Below are 17,906 nucleotides of genomic sequence, written 5' to 3'. Positions count from 1 at the left end.
CCTGTTAAGAACGAAACGTCAGTAAAATTACACTCCAACATTACTCGGTGTTTATCTCACCACCCTTCCACACACATATATATAGATATATATATATATATATATATATATATATATATATATATGTATGTATGTATATACATAAATTTTGAAAACCACAGAGAATGAATCATTGTCGCGGCCATCGTAAGTCGACGTTTATCTGTATATATATATGTATATACATATATATATATGTATATACATACATATACTCAAGACTTTTTTCCCCTTACACGGGGAGGGGTAGCCAAAAAAAAAGGCATAGAAACCACTCCCACCCATTCCATTTCCTATATATTTCACTCCCCTCCACCCTCCTCCCTCCCTCTTATCTTGGCACCTCCTGGATAACGGGTCATCCCTGCATCCTGTTCACTGCCCTGGGTCAGAAGCAGTGTTGCAAGACACAGCACATCCACAGCAAGGCTGCTTCATAAATTCAGTGACCCCCTCCCCCCTCTCCATCCCCTCAGGCAGAAAAGGAGAAGACGGGGAGAAATCTCAAATTTTTTCATACAGACTTCCTCACCCCCCATTCCCCACCCACTCCCCCTCATGCATCACAGCATCATCCATACACAAACCTTCTCCATTCACCCCTATCTTCTGTCCTCTCCCATCCTTCCTCCACAGACATTCCTCTCTTTTGTAATGCCCCTTTCACCCCATCCATCCATCTCATCCTAGGACGCCCCCTCATATTCACTCCTTCTACCTCTGCCTTCCACACATCTTTAACTAATCTTTCTTCACTCATTCTTTCCATGTGTCCAAACCATCGCAATACTCTTTCATCAACCCTATCTCCCACTCCCTTTCCACCCCAGTTCTCCTCACCTCCTCATTTCTCACTCCATCTAGCCTAGTAAGGAAGGAAATGAGGAAGGTGAGGACTTGGCCCAGGCAGGCAGACGAAATCTAAACAAACGAGGGCCAGACCAATTTAGCGATGATGAAATGTCTAACAAAAATGTAAAGATTAGAAGTATAGATAAGAGCAATACAGTAGATGATGAGAATATTTTCCAGGGATTTAAAGAGGGTGGGGGGGACACAACCCCCCCCCCCCCCCCGACTGACAAGACTAGAAGAGAAGGTCGATAAGATGATCGAGGACTTGGAGCGTAGGTTCGGTCATGTTAACAACATTATACGCAGAGTTGAAAAATTGGAAGAACTAGAGAAGGCGAACAAAAACTTAACTAAGGAAATTGAAGAATTAAAAAAACAGTTAAAAGAAGTAAAAGATGAGAATAAAGTCTTAACCCCTTCCATACGGTGCTGCACACATAGGCGTCATGAGGAGCAAGTGGATTCGCGACGCTGCCATATCGGCGTCTTGATTATATTTATTGTAGTCGCCCCTGTGTTTTTACATTCTCCCAAATGCACCCTGAATCACATTCTCTGTGGTTTTCAAAATTTGCGGGTGAAAGAGAGAACGATCGATATAAGCCGTGACTATATTTTATGATGCGAATATTATTACGTTACGTCATATGGCTGGCATTGGCTGCTGCCCGCGAGATTTAAGTCCCGTACTGAAGTGGTTAAAGGAGAATAATAAGGAGAACAAGGAGGGTTGGAAAAAAATTCATGAAAATAGCAAAGTTGCATTCACTGACATAATCAGACAGCAAATGAATGAACAAACTGAAAACTCAGTTATTAAAGTGATGAGACAGAAGGAAAATATAGTAAGAGACTTAGCAGACAGAAAGAAATGTATAATTATATTAGGAATGGAGGAGAAACATAACCCAGATAGAACCACAAGAATCAAAGAGGAAAATGAAAAAGTAAGAAATTTACTAGAATTAGTTCAGGAAGATGAACCAGAAATAATGAAACAAATCGAAGAGAAATTCAGGCTCGGGAAATATAGTACAGACAAGACCAGACCAATTAAGATTAAATTCAGGTCACAAACTACGGCAGAGAATATCTTATCCAAAACAGGGAAACTAGCAACAAGTGAACAATATAAAAAGGTATGGATAAAGAGGGAAATGAATAAAGAGGAAAGAGAGGAAGAAAAACAGAAAAGACTTGAAGCAAAGGAAAAAAACGAGATAAGAACGGAGTCAGAAAAAGAGAGATTCTATTGGAGAGTAGTGAATATGAAACTAAAGAAAGTCGACATACAAGAGAAAAACAAAAGGGAAACAGAGAACACAATGGAAGTGGCAGAAAACTAAGAGTGTCTTACACAAATATAGATGGATTAATGACAGGATTGAATGAGCTGAATGATTATTTGAAAGAAAAAGAACCAGACATAATGGGAATTGTAGAAACAAAATTAAAAGGTCCACTACCACCCAACAGTGTAGGACATGATGCATATAATTATTGGATTAGAAACAGAGTGAAAAAGGAAGGGGGTGGAGTTATGTTCCTGACTAAGAAGGATATAAACGTGAAGTGTGTCACATATGGAAAGAATACAGTAGAGATGATAATGATGGAAGTAGAAGACAGAGATAAGAAGAGCAGAAATTTTGTGATAAATTATGTGCCCCCAAAAACAGCCTCATGGGAAGAGAGTGAACATAAAAGTATGTTAGAGGACACAAAGATAACATTAAACAAGATAATGGAAGATGGAGGAAAAATAGTTATGATGGGCGACTTCAATTACAAAGAAATCTACTGGGAAGAAATGACAGTAAAGGGTGGAGACGGCTCATGGGGAAATGCTCTACTTGAGATGGTTACTGACCATACAATGACACAATGGATACAGGAGAACACTAGGTATAGAAATGAGGAAGATCCATCGAGACTAGACCTAGTAATTACATCCGAACCTAGAATAGTGGACAAAATTGAATATAAAACACCAATAAGTAAAAGTGACCACATATTGATTGAACTGGAACTTAATGAAGAAAAATATATGAAAAGAAATGAACAATATAGAAAAGGAAGAATGATGTATGAAAAAACAAACTTTGATAAAATAAGAGAATTCTTTCAAAAGGAAAACTGGGAAGAAATATACAAAGAAGAAACAACAGTAGAAGAGAAATGGAATATTTTGACAAAAATTGACAAAAAAGGAGTGGAAAAGTATGTCCCAAGACAAAAACAAGAAAAAGAATATGTAAAAAGCTGGTACAACAAAAGTTGTAGGGAGTTAAAAGACAAAAGAGACAAAGCCTGGACCAGATGGAAAAAAGACAGAAGACCTGAAAAATGGAAAATATATACCTGTTATAGAAATGAATATGTACAAATGTGCAGAGAGGAAAAGAGAAAATATGAAAAAGATATCATAGAAAAGTGTAAAGATCAACCAAAACTATTCTACAGATTTGTAAACGATAAACTGAAAAACAAACAAGACTTGGAGAAATTAAGACAGGAGAGAGTTGAATACACTGAGGAAGTAGAAATGGCGGAAATTATGAACAAACATTTTAAATCAGTGTTTACAAGGGAGAACATACAACCTGAAGAGAACGAATGGAAAGAGAAAGTCCCCCCTATGGAAGAAATAGAAGTAACAAAGAATGAAATATTAACACACTTGAGTAATCTTGATGTCAGAAAATCGCATGGACCAGATGAAATAGCAAACTGGATACTGAAAGAATGCAGGAATGAACTGGCAGACAAAATACATAGCATACTAAACAGTTCCTTGAAAGAAGGAAAAGTTCCAGAAGATTGGAAAAAAGCAAATATAGTACCTATATATAAAGGAGGAAATAAAGAAGAACCTACCAACTATAGACCAGTCTCTCTAACAAGTACAATAGCAAAAATTTGTGAAAGAATTATCAAAAGTAGATGGGTAAAATATTTAGAAAAAAACAAAGTGTTAAATCCAAGGCAATTTGGATTCAGACAAGGACGATCATGCGTCACCAATTTAATATGTTTCTATTCAAGGCTAATAGATATAATACAAGAAAGAGATGGATGGGCGGACTGTGCATTTTTAGATCTAAAGAAAGCTTTTGACAAAGTACCACATAAGAAGTTGCTTAAGAAATTAGAAACTCAAGGAGGAATACAGGCCAAACTACTAAATTGGATGGAGGACTTTTTGCAAGAAAGAAAAATGAGAGTAGTGATAAGAAACCAGCACTCAAAATGGGATGAAGTAATAAGCGGTGTTCCGCAGGGAACAGTTCTGGCCCCAATAATGTTTGCTATATATATTATATATTAATGATATGGATGAAGGAATTGAAAGCTATATGAGCTTCTTTGCAGATGATGCAAAACTACTGAAAAGAGTGAAAACTGAAGAAGATTGTGAATCACTACAGAGAGATCTAAATAAAGTACAAGAATGGAGTAGGAAGTGGGAGATGGAGTTCAATACAAAAAAATGTAGTATAATGGAATTTGGAAAAAGCAAAAACAGAATAACAGGAGCATATAAATTGGGAGAAGAAGGAATAAAAAAAGTAGAAAATGAGAAGGACCTGGGAGTCATTGTTATGAATAATATGTCACCTGAGAAACATATAAATAAGATTTTTGGAGAAACTTATAATTTAATAAGAACAATCAAAGTTGCATTTACATACCTAGATGAAGAAATGGTGAAGAAAATCCTAATCACCCTGATAAGACCAAGATTGGAATATGCAGCAATGATATGGTCACCAAGTACAAAAAAATGTATAAAAAAACTTGAAAGAATACAAAGAGCAATTACAAAATTGGCACCAACACTCTCAAAACTATCATATGAAGAGAGACTAGAAAAACTTGAACTACAGACACTAGAGCAAAGAAGAGAGAGGAGATTTGATAGCTATTTACAGAATCATGAAAGGCATAGAAATTACTGATAGAGAGAATCTGATAAAATGGGATGACAGAAATACAAGAGGACACGGAAAGAAAATAAAAAAAGACAGCTATAGAAGAGATTTGAAAAAGAACAGCTTTCCTCACAGAGTAATAGACAGTTGGAACAAGTTAGATGAGAAAGTGGTGTGTGCAAAAACAATACATGAATTCAAAAATAGTTTAGATAAAATGAGATATGAAGACGGGACCCCACAAGCATAGCTCCCCTTCCCGTAAAATACAACTAGGTAAATACAACTAGGTAAATACATTCAAACTCCTCTCTTCCTCTCTTATGTTCCATGTTTCTGCCGCATACAGTGCTGTTGGCACAATCACTCCTTCATATAACCTCTTAGCCTCCATTGCCAGATGTCTATTTCTCATTACACTTTTTAATCCACCAAGGCATTTACTTGCTTCTTTCAATCTACATTCTACCTCCACCCTCACTCCTCCCTTTCCTGTCACATTCGCACCCAAGTATCTGAAACTATCCACTTCCTCCATTTTCTCACCCTTAATGCTCACTTCCAGCCTACTGTCACTCTCTCCCCTTGTACATCTCATCACCTTATTTTTGCCCATATTTATCTTCAGCTTCCTTCTTTCACACACCCTCTCAAACTCTGTCACTAACTTCCTCAATCCCTCCTCTTATCCTGCTACAAGCGCAGTGTCGTCAGCAAACAACAGCTGGCTCACCTCCCACTTTTCTCCATTTTCTTTAATCATCTCTAACCCCTGACCCACTACCCTTGCATTCACCTCTCGCACCACCCCATCCATGTAAAGATTGAACAGCCAGGGCGACATAACACACCCCTGATGAAGTCCCACCTTTACCTCAAACCATTCACTCTCTCTATTTTTAATCCTAATGCAAGCTCTACTACTTTCATATATATATGCACAAAATAACCACAGGAGAAGGGGAACTTGTACACAGTAAGTATTTTCATATATTACATCTTCAGACTGAAGATGTAATATACGAAAGTACTTACTGTCTACAAGTTTCCCTTCTCCTGTGGTTATTTTGCATTTTTGTATCACGGTGATGTGATTGACTGCATATATATATATATATATATATATATATATATATATATATATGAAGAGATAAGATAAGCATGTAGTGGAGTGGAAGGAGGTTTCATCAAGGTTGATATGGATGAACGTGAAACTAGGAAGGGAGATGTGGGTTTTTGTAAGTATGTATGGGCCTGGTAGTGAGAAGAGCATAGAGGAAAGGGAGGCTTTTAGGGTAGATATAAATGATTGCATAGAGGGATTAGGAAGAAATGTCAATGTAGTTGTATTGGGAGACCTTAATGCTAGGGTAGGAAATGAACCAATAGATGGAGTGATTGGGAATTATGGATTTCCAGGTAAAAATCATAGTGGAGAATTGATGATGGAGATGTGTCTCGAAAGAGAGTTGATAGCAAATACAGTGTTTAGGAAGAAAGTCAAAGGAATACAAAGGTGAAGCATGCCGACAGGAGACCTTTTGGTCCATATCTAGGTCGGATGCGAAAAAAATCAAAATAATAATAAATAAATAAAAACTATAATAATGTAAATAACAAAAGAAATGCATAAATAAATGCATAGGTATAGTTAAATAATACAAAAACAGGTAAATAGTAAATAATAATAAATTGACATATAACTAATAATAAATGAAAATCACAGACAAATAGTAACAAAACAAAAACAAATAATATAAAATAAATTATAATCATTACAGCATCTTGCTTAGGTGTTAATCTAAATTATTCTTAAAGCTTCGAACTGAACTACATTGCACTGCCTCTGCAGGAAGTTTATTCCATTCATTAACTACACAGTTGGCGAAGTTGTTTCTATCCATTTCCAAATTGAATCTATTTCTGGACCGTTTGAGACCATTGTCTCTTGTCAGATTCTCATTCAGTGTGAAATTTTTGTCACTTTTGATGTCAATTCCCTTTAGAATTTTAAAGACCTGTATCAAGTCACCCCTGAGTCTACGTTTTTTTAGGGAAAACGGATTCATATGTTTTAGTCAATTTTCGTATGATTTATTTTTGATATTTGGAATCAGTTTTGTGGCTTGCCGTTGTACTTTTTCCAGTCTGTTAATGTCTTTAATGAGATTCGGTGACCATACAGAAACAGCATATTCCAAATGTGGACAAACTAACGATTTATATAACTTGTTAATAAGTGATGGACATTTAAAGGCAAAATATTGCGGAATCAGTCCTAGAGTCTTATTTGCTTTCTCAGAGACTGAAATACACTGCTTGGATGATTTGAGATCGTTACTGATAATTACGCCGAGATCTTTTTCACTATTGTCTTTTGTTAACGAATTTCCAAATAACTTGTAATCGTACTTACTGTTATTTTTACCTATGTGCATTACCTTGCATTTACTTGTGTTAAATTTCATTTGCCATTTTTCAGACTATTGCTATCTAAATCTTCATTGCAATCTAAATCTTTCAGACCATTGCTATCTAAATCTTATTGAATATCTAATTGGTTTAAGTGATCATTTGCCATTCTGCAAAGTTTTGTATCATCAGCAAATTTGGAAACCGTAGATTTTAGCCCATGGTCTATATCATTTATGTACACTATGAATGGAAGCTGTCCAAGAATGGAACCCTGAGGAACTCCACTTGTAACATTTTTCCATCTAGAAGTTTTTTCATTTAAAACAACTCTCTGTTTTCGATCATTCAACCAATTACTAGTCCAACTTAATAGGCTACCACTTATTCCGTGTGAAGCTAATTTAGTAAGTAGTCTTTCGTGTGGGATGGTAACAAAAGCTTTTGCAAAGTCTAGATATATTAAATCTATATTCTTTCTTTTGTCATAAGTACACATGGGAGAGGGTGGTGGATGAAAGGGTGGTAGACAGAGCATTAATGGACTATACAGTGGTGACCAGGAGTATGGTAGGAAGAGTTAAGGATGTACATGTCCCAAGGGGAGAGAGTGGGGGAATATCAGATCATTTTCTGGTGGAAGGTAAATTGAGAGTAGAGAATAGGTGGAGAAAGAGGAAAAGGGCAGAAGGTAGGGAGGTACTTAGAGTGAACTGCTTAACCACTTCACTCCAGGACTTAAATCTCACGGGCAGCAGCCAATGCCAGCCGTACGACGTGTCGTAATGATACTCGCATCATAAAATATAGTCACCGCTTACATCGATCATTCTCTCTTTCACCTGTGAATTTTGAAAACCACAGAGAATGGGATTAAGGGCACATTAAGGAGAATGTAAAAACACAGGGGCAACTACAATAAATATAATCAAGACGCCGATATGGCATTGTCGTGAATCCACTGGCTCCTCATGACGCCTACGTGTGCGGCACCGTATGGTAGGGGTTAAATGAGAAAAAAAAAGGAGAATGAGTATAAGAAGAAGCTGAAAGAGGAGTGGGAGGGAGTAAAGGATAGAGTTGAACTAGGAGTGGAGGAGGAATGGGGATGGTTCAAGAAGGGAGTCATAAGGTGTGCAAAGATGGTGTGTGGAACAAGGAGGGCGGGAAGAAATAGAAGGAAGGTAGTGAGTGGTGGGATGAGGAAGCAAAGAAGGGTGTAGAAGAGAAGAAGCAGGCATTCATAAATTGGCTGCAAATTAGGATGAGGGAATCGTATGAGAGGTACTAAGTAAAGAGAAGGGAAGTTAAGCATAAGATAAAGGAAGCAAAGAGGAGAGCAGATGTGAAATGGGGTAAGAGTATGACAAAATTTTGAAAGTAATAAAAAGATGTTTTGGAAGGAAATTAAAGGAGGAAGAGGAGACGAATCAAGTAGAGAAGAAAAGGTAAAAGGTGCAGATGGAGAGTTGATAATGGAAGAGAAGACAGTGAGAGGAAGGTGGGCAGAGTATTGTCTGGAGTTGCTAAATATGAAGGAGGATAGGGAGGGAAAGGTAGTTGCAGTGGGAAGCGCTAAGAAAATGAGAGTGATGAGTGAGGAAAATGAAGGAGAAATGGGGAAGGATGAAGTGAAAGCAGCTGTTAAGATGATGAGAGCAGGTAAGACACCTGGGTTGGATGGATGCCATGCAGAATGTCTGAAGAAAGGAGGTACAGTTATGGTGGACTGGCTGGTGAGGTTATTTAATGTTTGTTTAAGAGAGGGTAGAGTGCCAGAGGACTGGAGGAGTGCCTGTATAGTTCCGCTTTACAAGGGAAAGGGGGACAAGTGTGAGTGTAGTAGTTTTAGAGGGATCAGCTTGTTGAGTGTAGTTGGGAAGGCTTATGGGAGGGTCTTGATTGAGAGGATTAGGAGAGGAACAGAGGGAGTAATAAGTGAGGAACAGTGTGGGTTTAGCACAGGTAGGGGTTGTGTAGATCAGATTTTTGTGATAAGGCAGATATGTGAGAAAACTATAGGAAAAGGTAAGGATGTTTTTTGGCCTTTATGGATCTGGAAAAGGCTTATGACAGGGTAGACAGGAAGGCACTGTGGGAGGTACTGCAGATATATGGGATAGGAGGAAAGCTGTTAAGAGCAGTCAAGAGTTTTTACGATAGTAGAGCTTGTGTTAGGATTAGAAATGGAGAGTGAATGGTTTGAGGTAAAGGTGGGACTTCATCAGGGATGTGTTATGTCTCCCTGGCTGTTGAATCTTTACATGGATGGGGTGGTGTGAGATGTGAATGCAAGGGTAGTGGGTCAGGGGTTGGAGATGATTAAAGAAAATGGAGAAAAGTGGGAGGTGAGCCAGCTGTTGTTTTCTGATGATACTGCGCTTGTAGCAGGATCAGAGGAGGGATTGATGGGACATCCCTGCATCTTGTCCACTGCCCTGGGTCAGAAGTAGCCTTAAGTCCAGCACTCAAAAAGAAATCGTTCTTTTCAGTCTCTGTTCTTCTCTTGTTATTTTCATTAACTTCATTTTTCAGTGCCTTTCTCTTTTTCCTCATCAGGAGGAAAGCTGTTAAGAGCAGTCAAGAGTTTTTACGATAGTAGAGCTTGTGTTAGGATTAGAAATGGAGAGTGAATGGTTTGAGGTAAAGGTGGGACTTCATCAGGGATGTGTTATGTCTCCCTGGCTGTTGAATCTTTACATGGATGGGGAGGTGTGAGAGGTGAATGCAAGGGTAGTGGGTCAGGGGTTGGAGATGATTAAAGAAAATGGAGAAAAGTGGGAGGTGAGCCAGCTGTTGTTTGCTGATGACACTGCGCTTGTAGCAGGATCAGAGGAGGGATTGATGGGACATCCCTGCATCTTGTCCACTGCCCTGGGTCAGAAGTAGCCTTAAGTCCAGCACTCAAAAAGAAATCGCTCTTTTCAGTCTCTGTTCTTATCTTGTTATTTTCATTAACTTCATTTTTTAGTGCCTTTCTCTTTTTCCTCATCACTCATTTCCTTTTTTATCCATCTATTTTTGTAATTTTCACTTATTGCCAACTTTGCTGTTTTTGTTAGTACTTCTGCTATCATTTCAGACCTTAGTTTAATTTTTAGAGGTCTATTTTTTCTTTAGACCAGTGGTTCCCAAACTTTTCTGGCTTGAGGCACCCTTGCCAAGCCTTTCAGAAGTTGCCGGCACCCTTATTAGAAAATTAAATTCTAGTTTGTCAGTATTTTGTTGATTTAAACATCAGTGTAACAAAATTTTGTTGCATTGAAATGAGCCCTTTATCTGATGGCTCATGATGATGGGTTTGGAGCTTGACAGACTCCTGTAATTTGTGGTGGGTCCAAGAGTGCTCCAGTCCTTGTTCTAAAAAAAATGCAGGTGAGCAAAAAAGTACTCACCTAAATTTTCTTCATGACTGCTAGGCGAGCATTTTTGTCATACTGTTGGAATTGAATCATGACACACTAAACATGTGAATATTACAGGAGGTTTACTCGATGAATATACCACAATGCTCGGCTTCATTCTGTGGTAAACTTTTATTTTTTGTAGGTGCTCATTTTTTAATGCTCCTCATTTCGAATTAGGCGCATTATGGTGTGGGCGTGAAAATGCACCCCTTAAAAGACAAGCCATGTTGTTCTGTACATTTCCAGCTGATAGAAGGAGAAGAGGGATGATCGACAGATAATCATCCTTCAATGTTGAAAATCCCAGGCAATCAAAGCTGCCCAGGGATTCATGGCAAGGGTATCTTGTGACAGTGCTCCTAACTCCTTTGGGGGTTGGTAGTTGGTCTCATGACATAGATGCTGTCACACCAGGACCTGTATTTTGCTGTTGATCTTGGTGTTGAGTGCTGTATTTGGTTTGTTATGTGGTTGTTGCTGGTCACCTAGGAGCTGTAGGTCTTCTGCAAGAGACCTGGGGTAAAGGTTTGATAACTGAGCAGAGATCAGTGGGAGGTTTGAAAAGCTGTTGCTCAGTACTATTGTGCTGCAGGATTTCAGGCATTGAAACTTGGGGCATTATTTGTCATTGTTAACATTTTACCTTTGCATTTTTTCCCCCTTCTTGCTTTCTTTGTTGTTTTTCCCTCCATAGGTTTTAAAGAAGTTGTATGAGATACCTTGTCAGAAAATATTTTAGAAATCTAGATATATACAATGTATGTATATTCATGTGTACATTCACATAAGGTTTAGATATGTATGATGGATGCTGTAATTGTAGTAGTTAAAACCAATCTAATGATAATTGTAGTTATGAAGACTTGATTTATTTGCCTAAAAATTGTGTTTAACCAGAGCTGTTTTTGGTATCTGTTAGCTTTCTGTGGCTGCTGTGAATGGCATTATTGTAACCCATTTAATTTTTTCTGTGAGGAAGGAAATATAACCCATAGCTTGGTCAAAATGTGTTGAGATTTGATTATTTTTAAGCTTCAGAAATGTTTAATATGTATTGTAGTTGTTAGAAAGAACACTTTTTATGAATGAGCTTAATAATCTTATAAGCAGCTAGTTAATAATGAAGTGGTAATAAATTTTCTTCATAATGTATTTGCATATGTTCTAATAACATTATTTCTGAAGCTGTTTTAAAATGTGTGGAATCTGTTTTGTATGCGTCAAGTTGCCCAAGCCTTACCATCATTGATGTCCTTTTTTGCTCATTAATTTTTCTCTTTTCATCATCTTTGTTAATGATTCATAATGAGTCTGCTGAATCTATTTGTAGTATGGTTACAAAAAGCATGCAGTTTAATACATTTCTCGAATACACCCTTTTATAATAAGTACATGTATATATTCACTCTGTAATATATGGGATTAATGGTTAAAGATATATATGTATATATATGACTTTGTATACACATATAACAACATTAAATGCCTCATTTTCAGATCGAAACCCACCATCCCCCTCAGGAACAGGTGAGAGGTTACGCTGGAGAAAAGACACTTTCCCGTGGCGTGGCCACCATCACCATCATCACCAGCAGCATCACAACCAGGATTCTGAGCGATCCCTCATGCATGAGCTTGACCAAGAGTTGCAGGTGGAGGGGCACCTTGCAGCTGAAGCCAACATGATTATCCTAGATACATTGGAAAATATTGTGCAGGTAAATCAGACATCAGTGTATTTCAATCTTCTACTTGATACCCATACTGGGGTATTGACTCCATAGTGACATGCAGTCAGTACTAATGGACTGTTTTTGAGCCATTGCTATCAACTGAAGCCACTCATCATTCTTTAGTGTTAGAGTAAAATTTACTTGTACAATCAGTCAATCAAGTGTTGCTTCGAGTTTCACAAAGTGGGAAACTGACAGCCCCACAGTGGCTGGCATCTGTCCTTAGAACCTCCCACAGATCTCTCTAGGAAGAAACTTTTGACTGTTGTTTGTGTTGTGTCAGTGTTAGACTGTTTTTATGTCACCAACTGAAAGTGGTAGGAAGAGAAGAGCAGTCATGTGTGAAAGAGTGTAAGAAACACACTTGAAGTTAATAGGGAAATATCTTTGGCCCAATCCAGAGACCAAATGCTCTTCAGGGCTGTACCTCTAGATGGAGGTGAGGGGGTTGACAGATTTTAAAAATGGGGAGCTTCACTTTTCATCTTGCAGGAAAGAATCGTAGTGGAGAGTTGATGGTGGAAATGTGTCTAGAAAGAGAGTTGATGATAGCAAATACAGTGTTTCGGAAGAAAGTCAAGCATAAGTACACATGGGAGAGGGTGGTAGATAGCACGTTAATGGACTATGTAGTGGTAAATAAGATTATGGTAGAAAGAGTTAAGGATGTACATGTGCTAAGGGGAGAGGGTGGGGGAATATCAGATTTTTTGGTGGAAGGTAAGTTGAGAGTGGAGGATAGATGGAGGAAGAGGAAAAGGACAAAAGGTAGGGAGGTGATTAGAGTGAACTCTTTAAATGAAAATGAAAAGGAGAAGGAGTACAAGAAGAAGCTGAAGGAGGAGTGGGAGGGAGTGAAGGAAAGATTAGAGCTAGGTGTGGAGGAGGAATGGGGATGGTTCAAGGAGAGAGTCACAAAGTGTGCAAAGATGGTGTGTGGAACAAGAAAGACAGGAGGAAATAGAAGAAAGGGTAGTGAATGGTGGGATGAGGAGACAAAGAAGGTTATAGAAGAAAAGACGCGAGCTTTCACAGATTGGTTACAAAATAGGATGAGGGAGTCATATGAGAGGTACAAAGAAAAGAAAAGAGAAGTAAAGCTATGTCATAAAATTACTGTCTGTCAGAAAATTTTGACTTAGATGCAGTTTTACAGGTATTTTCTTTTCATTACAGGTTTTGACAGAAGCTGACCATTTACAAGGTCTACTTAGTGTTGTGTTTCGTGTTTTGCTGCATTCTTTGGCTTCCAACCAGTCAACTTCATCTCTTACCAACATGTTTAATACACAACGTGCTCTTGTGGCAAAGGTAGATTTTTATTGTGTGCATTTGATTATTTCTTTATTTGTATAGAAAATATATAAAAAGAATAATGAAAGTGATGAAAATTGGTAAGGTGCCTGGGTTGGATAGGTGTCATGTTGAGGAACTGTGATAGTGGGTTGGCTAATGAGGTTGTTTGATGTGTGCCTAAGGGAGGGGCCTGTGCCAGAGGACTTGAGTGCTTGTATATTCAAAGGTGGACAAAAATGAATGTATTGGCTGTATGTTATTGTGGCAAAGTAGCATGCAGTTACAAAGGATTACAAAGGCGGAGCATGCCGACAGGAGACCTTTTGGTCCATATCTAGGTCGGATGCGAAAAAAAAATTAATAAATTAATAGATAAAAACTATAATAATGTAAATAACAAATAAAATACATAAATAAATGCATAGGTATAGTTAGATAATAAACGAACAGGTAAATAGTAAATAATAATGAATTGACGTATAACTAATAATAAATGAAAATCAAAACAGACAAATGATAACAAATCAAAAACAAATATGAAATAAATTATAATCATTACAGCATCTTGCTTAGCTGTTTATCTAAATCATTCTTAAAGCTTCGAGCTGAACTACATTGCACTACCTGTGCAGGAAGTTTATTCCATTCATTAACTACATGGTTGGCAAAGTTGTTTCTACCTACTTCCAAATTGAATCTATTTCCGGACAATTTGCGACCACTGTTTCTAGTCTGATTCTCATTCAATGTGAAAATTTTGTCACTTTTGATGTCAATTCCCTTTTGAATTTTAAAGACCTGTATCAAGTCACCTCTGTGTCTACGCTTTTTTAGGGAAAACAGATTCATATGTTTTAGTCGATTTTCGTATGATTTATTTTTGATATTTGGAATCAGTTTTGTGGCTCGCCATTGTATTTTTTCCAGTCTGTCAATGTCTTTAATGAGATTCGGTGACCATACGAAAACAGCATACTCCAAATGTGGATGAACTAACTATTTATATAGCTAGTTGATACTTTAGGGTTTATATGGGGCGCCCCTATGGACCAGAGCCACACATCATTTTGTCTGTGATAGAGGAAAACTCTGTGCATAGAGAAATGATGACACTTTTATACTATGACTGTCCCTCCGTTATGCTGTCCTCCAACCCCTTGTTGCTGTCCTGTACCATTTCTCTGAATATTCATTTCCTGTTTTCACCGACCCTGTGGTGGGGGAAGAGAATGCTATCACCAAGTCTTTCCACTTGAGTCGTAAAAGGCGACAAAAAATGGGACGGGGATGGGATTAGGAGTCCTACTACCTGTAGCCCCAAAAGAGGTCATTTCTAAAAAAAGAAGAAACGGCATAAGAGGGTCTGTGAGTTTTCCGATCAGTACCCTAAGGTTTGGGTCTTTTAATGTGTGTAGATGTGGTACAGATGAGAGTAAAAGGGAAGAGATAGGCATTATGTTTATGAGAAGAAAGATGGATGTACTGGCTTTGAGTGAAACTAAAATGAAAGGAAAGGGCAACTGTGAGTTTGGGAGTGTAGCTGGAAGGTACTCAGGAGTGAAGAGGGGATGAGGAAGAGAAGGGGTGGCTATACTAGTAAGTGAGGAGATAAATAAGTGTGTAGTGGAGCAGAAGGAGGTTTCATCAAGGTTGATGTAAATGAAGGTGAAGCTGGGAAAGGAGATGTGGGTTTTTGTAAGTGCGTATGGACCTGGTAGGATGAAGAGCATAGAGGAAAGGGAGGCTTTTTTGGTAGATATAAATGAGTACATAGAGGGATTAGGGAGAAATGTCAATGTAGTTGTATTGGGAGACCTTAATGCTAGGGTAGGAAATGAACCAATAGATGGAGTGATTGGGAAGTATGGAGTTCCAGGTAAAAATTGTAGTGGAGAATTGATGGTGGAGATGTGTCTTGAAAGAGAGTTGATGATAGCAAATACAGTGTTTAGGAAGAAAGTCAAGCATAAATACACATGGGAGAGGGTGGTGGATGGAAGGGTGGTAGATAGAGCATTAATGGACTATATAGTGGTGACCAGGAGTATGGTAGGAAGAGTTAAGGATGTACATGTTCTAAGGGGAGAGAGTTGGGGAATATCAGATAATTTTCTGGTGGAAGGTAAAATGAGAGTGGAGAAAGAGGAAAAGGGCAGAAGGTAGGGAAGTACTTAGAGTGAACTGCTTAAATGAGGAAAAAAAGGAGAGTATAAGAAGCTGAAAGAGGAGTGGGAGGGAGTAAAGGATAGAGTAGAACTAGGAGTGGAGGAGGAATGGGGATGGTTCAAGGAGGGAGTCATAAGGTGTGCAAAGATGGTGTGTGGAACAAGGAGGGCGGGAGGAAATAGAAGGATGGGTAGTGAGTGGTGGGATGAGGAAGCAAAGAAATTTGTAGAAGAGAAGAAGCAGGCATTCATAGATAGGCTGCAAATTAGGACAAGGGAATTGTATGAGAGGTAGAAAGTAAAGAGAAGGGAAGTTAAGCATAACATAAAGGAAGCAAAGAGGAGAGCATATGTGAAATGGCGAATCAAGTAGAGAAGAAAAGGTAAAAGGTGTAGCTGGAGAGATGATAATGGAAGTGAAGGCAGTGAGAGGAAGGTGGGCAGAGTATTTTAGGGAGTTGCTAAATGTGAAGGAGGATAGGGAGGGAAAGGTAGTTGCAGTGGGAAGCTCTAAGAAAATGAGAGTGATGAGTGAGGAAAATGGAGGAGAAATAGGGAAGGATGAAGTTAAGGCAGTTGTCAAGATGATGAGAGCAGGTAAGGCACCTGGTCTGGATGGATGCCATGCAGAATGTCTGAAGAAAGGAGGTACAGTTATGGTGGACTGGCTGGTGAGGTTATTTAATGTTTGTTTAAGAGAGGGTAGAGTGCCGGAGGACTGGAGGAGTGCCTGTATAGTTCCTCTTTACAAGGGAAAAGGGGACAAGTGTGAGTGTAGTAGTTTCAGAGGGATCAGCTTGTTGATTGTAGTGCCTGTATAGTTCCTCTTTACAAGGGAAAAGGGGACAAGTGTGAGTGTAGTAGTTTCAGAGGGATCAGCTTGTTGATTGTAGTTGGGAAGGCTTATGGGAGGGTCTTGATTGAGAGGATTAGGAGAGGAACAGGGAGTAATTGGTAAGGAACAGTGTGGGTTTAGGACAGGTAGGGGTTGTGTAGATCAGGTTTTTGTGGTAAGACAGATATGTGAGAAAGCTATAGGAAAAGGTAAAGATGATTTTTGTGCTTTTATGGATATGGAATAGGCTTACAACAGGGTAGACAGGAAGGCACTGTGGGAGGTACTACAGATATATGGGATAGGAGGAAAGCTGTTAAGAGCAGTCGTGAGTTTTTACGAGATGTAGTACAGCTTGTGTTAGTATTAGAAATGGAGAGAGTGAATGGTTTGAGGTAAAGGTGGGACTTCTTCAGGAATGTGTTATGTCGCCCTGGCTGTTGAATCTTTACATGGATGGGGTGGTGCAAGAGGTGAATGCAAGGGTAGTGGGTCAGAGTTTGGAGATGATTAAAGAAAATGGAGAAAATTGGGAGGTGAGCCAGTTGTTGTTTGCTGACGACACTGTGCTTGTAGCAGGATCAGAGGAGGGATTGCAGAAGTCAGTGACAGAGTTTGAGAAGGTGTGTGAAAGAAGGAAGCTGAAGATAAATGTGGCAGGAAAAGGTGGAGTGAAGGTGGAGGTAGAATGTAGATTGAGAGAAGTGAGTAAATCCCTTGGTGGATTAAAGAGTGTAATGAGAAATAGACATTTGGGAATGGATGCTAAGAGGAGACCTTTATGAAGGAGTGATTGTGCCAACAGCACTGTATGGGGCAGAAACATGGAACATAAGAGAGAAGGAGTTTGAATGTGTTTGAGATGAGATGTCTGAGAAGTATGATGGGGGTTACTAGGCTAGATAGAGTGAGGAATGAGGAGGTGAGGAGGAGAACAGGGGTGGAAAGGGAGCTGGGAGATAGGGTTGATGAAAAAGTATTAGGATGGTCTGGACACATGGAAAGAATGAGTGAAGAAAGACTAGTAAAAGAGGTGTGGAAGGCAGATGTGGAGGGAGTGAACATGAAGGGACATCCTAGGATGAGGTGGATGGATGGGGTGAAGGGGGCTTTGGGGAAGAGGGGAATGTCTGTTGAGGAAGGACGGGAGAGGACAGAAGACAGTGGTGAATGGAGAATGGTTGTATATGGATGATGTTGTGATGCATGAGGTGGAATGGGCGGGGGGATGG

The 17,906-nt window shown here is 38.9% G+C and overlaps 1 protein-coding gene across 10 annotated transcripts in view; it reads left to right on the top strand.

Moving 5' to 3' along the window:
- Positions 1-17,906, top strand: part of Zir (dedicator of cytokinesis) — a 661,124-nt gene that overhangs the window by 469,106 nt on the left and 174,112 nt on the right. For all 10 annotated transcript variants that reach the window (XR_012967574.1, XR_012967573.1, XR_012967577.1 and 7 more), the window contains 2 exons: positions 12,143-12,363; positions 13,555-13,689. Coding sequence is in view for 2 of the 10 variants with exons in the window: in XM_076207846.1 (XP_076063961.1) it covers positions 12,143-12,363; positions 13,555-13,689 (356 nt within the window). In the remaining 8 variants the exon portion in view is untranslated. The remainder of the gene's footprint in view (positions 1-12,142; positions 12,364-13,554; positions 13,690-17,906) is intronic.

This window comes from Oratosquilla oratoria, chromosome 24 (assembly GCF_046742065.1).
Source record: "Oratosquilla oratoria isolate Oo_2021 chromosome 24, ASM4674206v1, whole genome shotgun sequence".
NCBI classification, from domain to species: domain Eukaryota; kingdom Metazoa; phylum Arthropoda; class Malacostraca; order Stomatopoda; family Squillidae; genus Oratosquilla; species Oratosquilla oratoria.
This window is presented reverse-complemented; position numbering and strand designations above follow the sequence as displayed.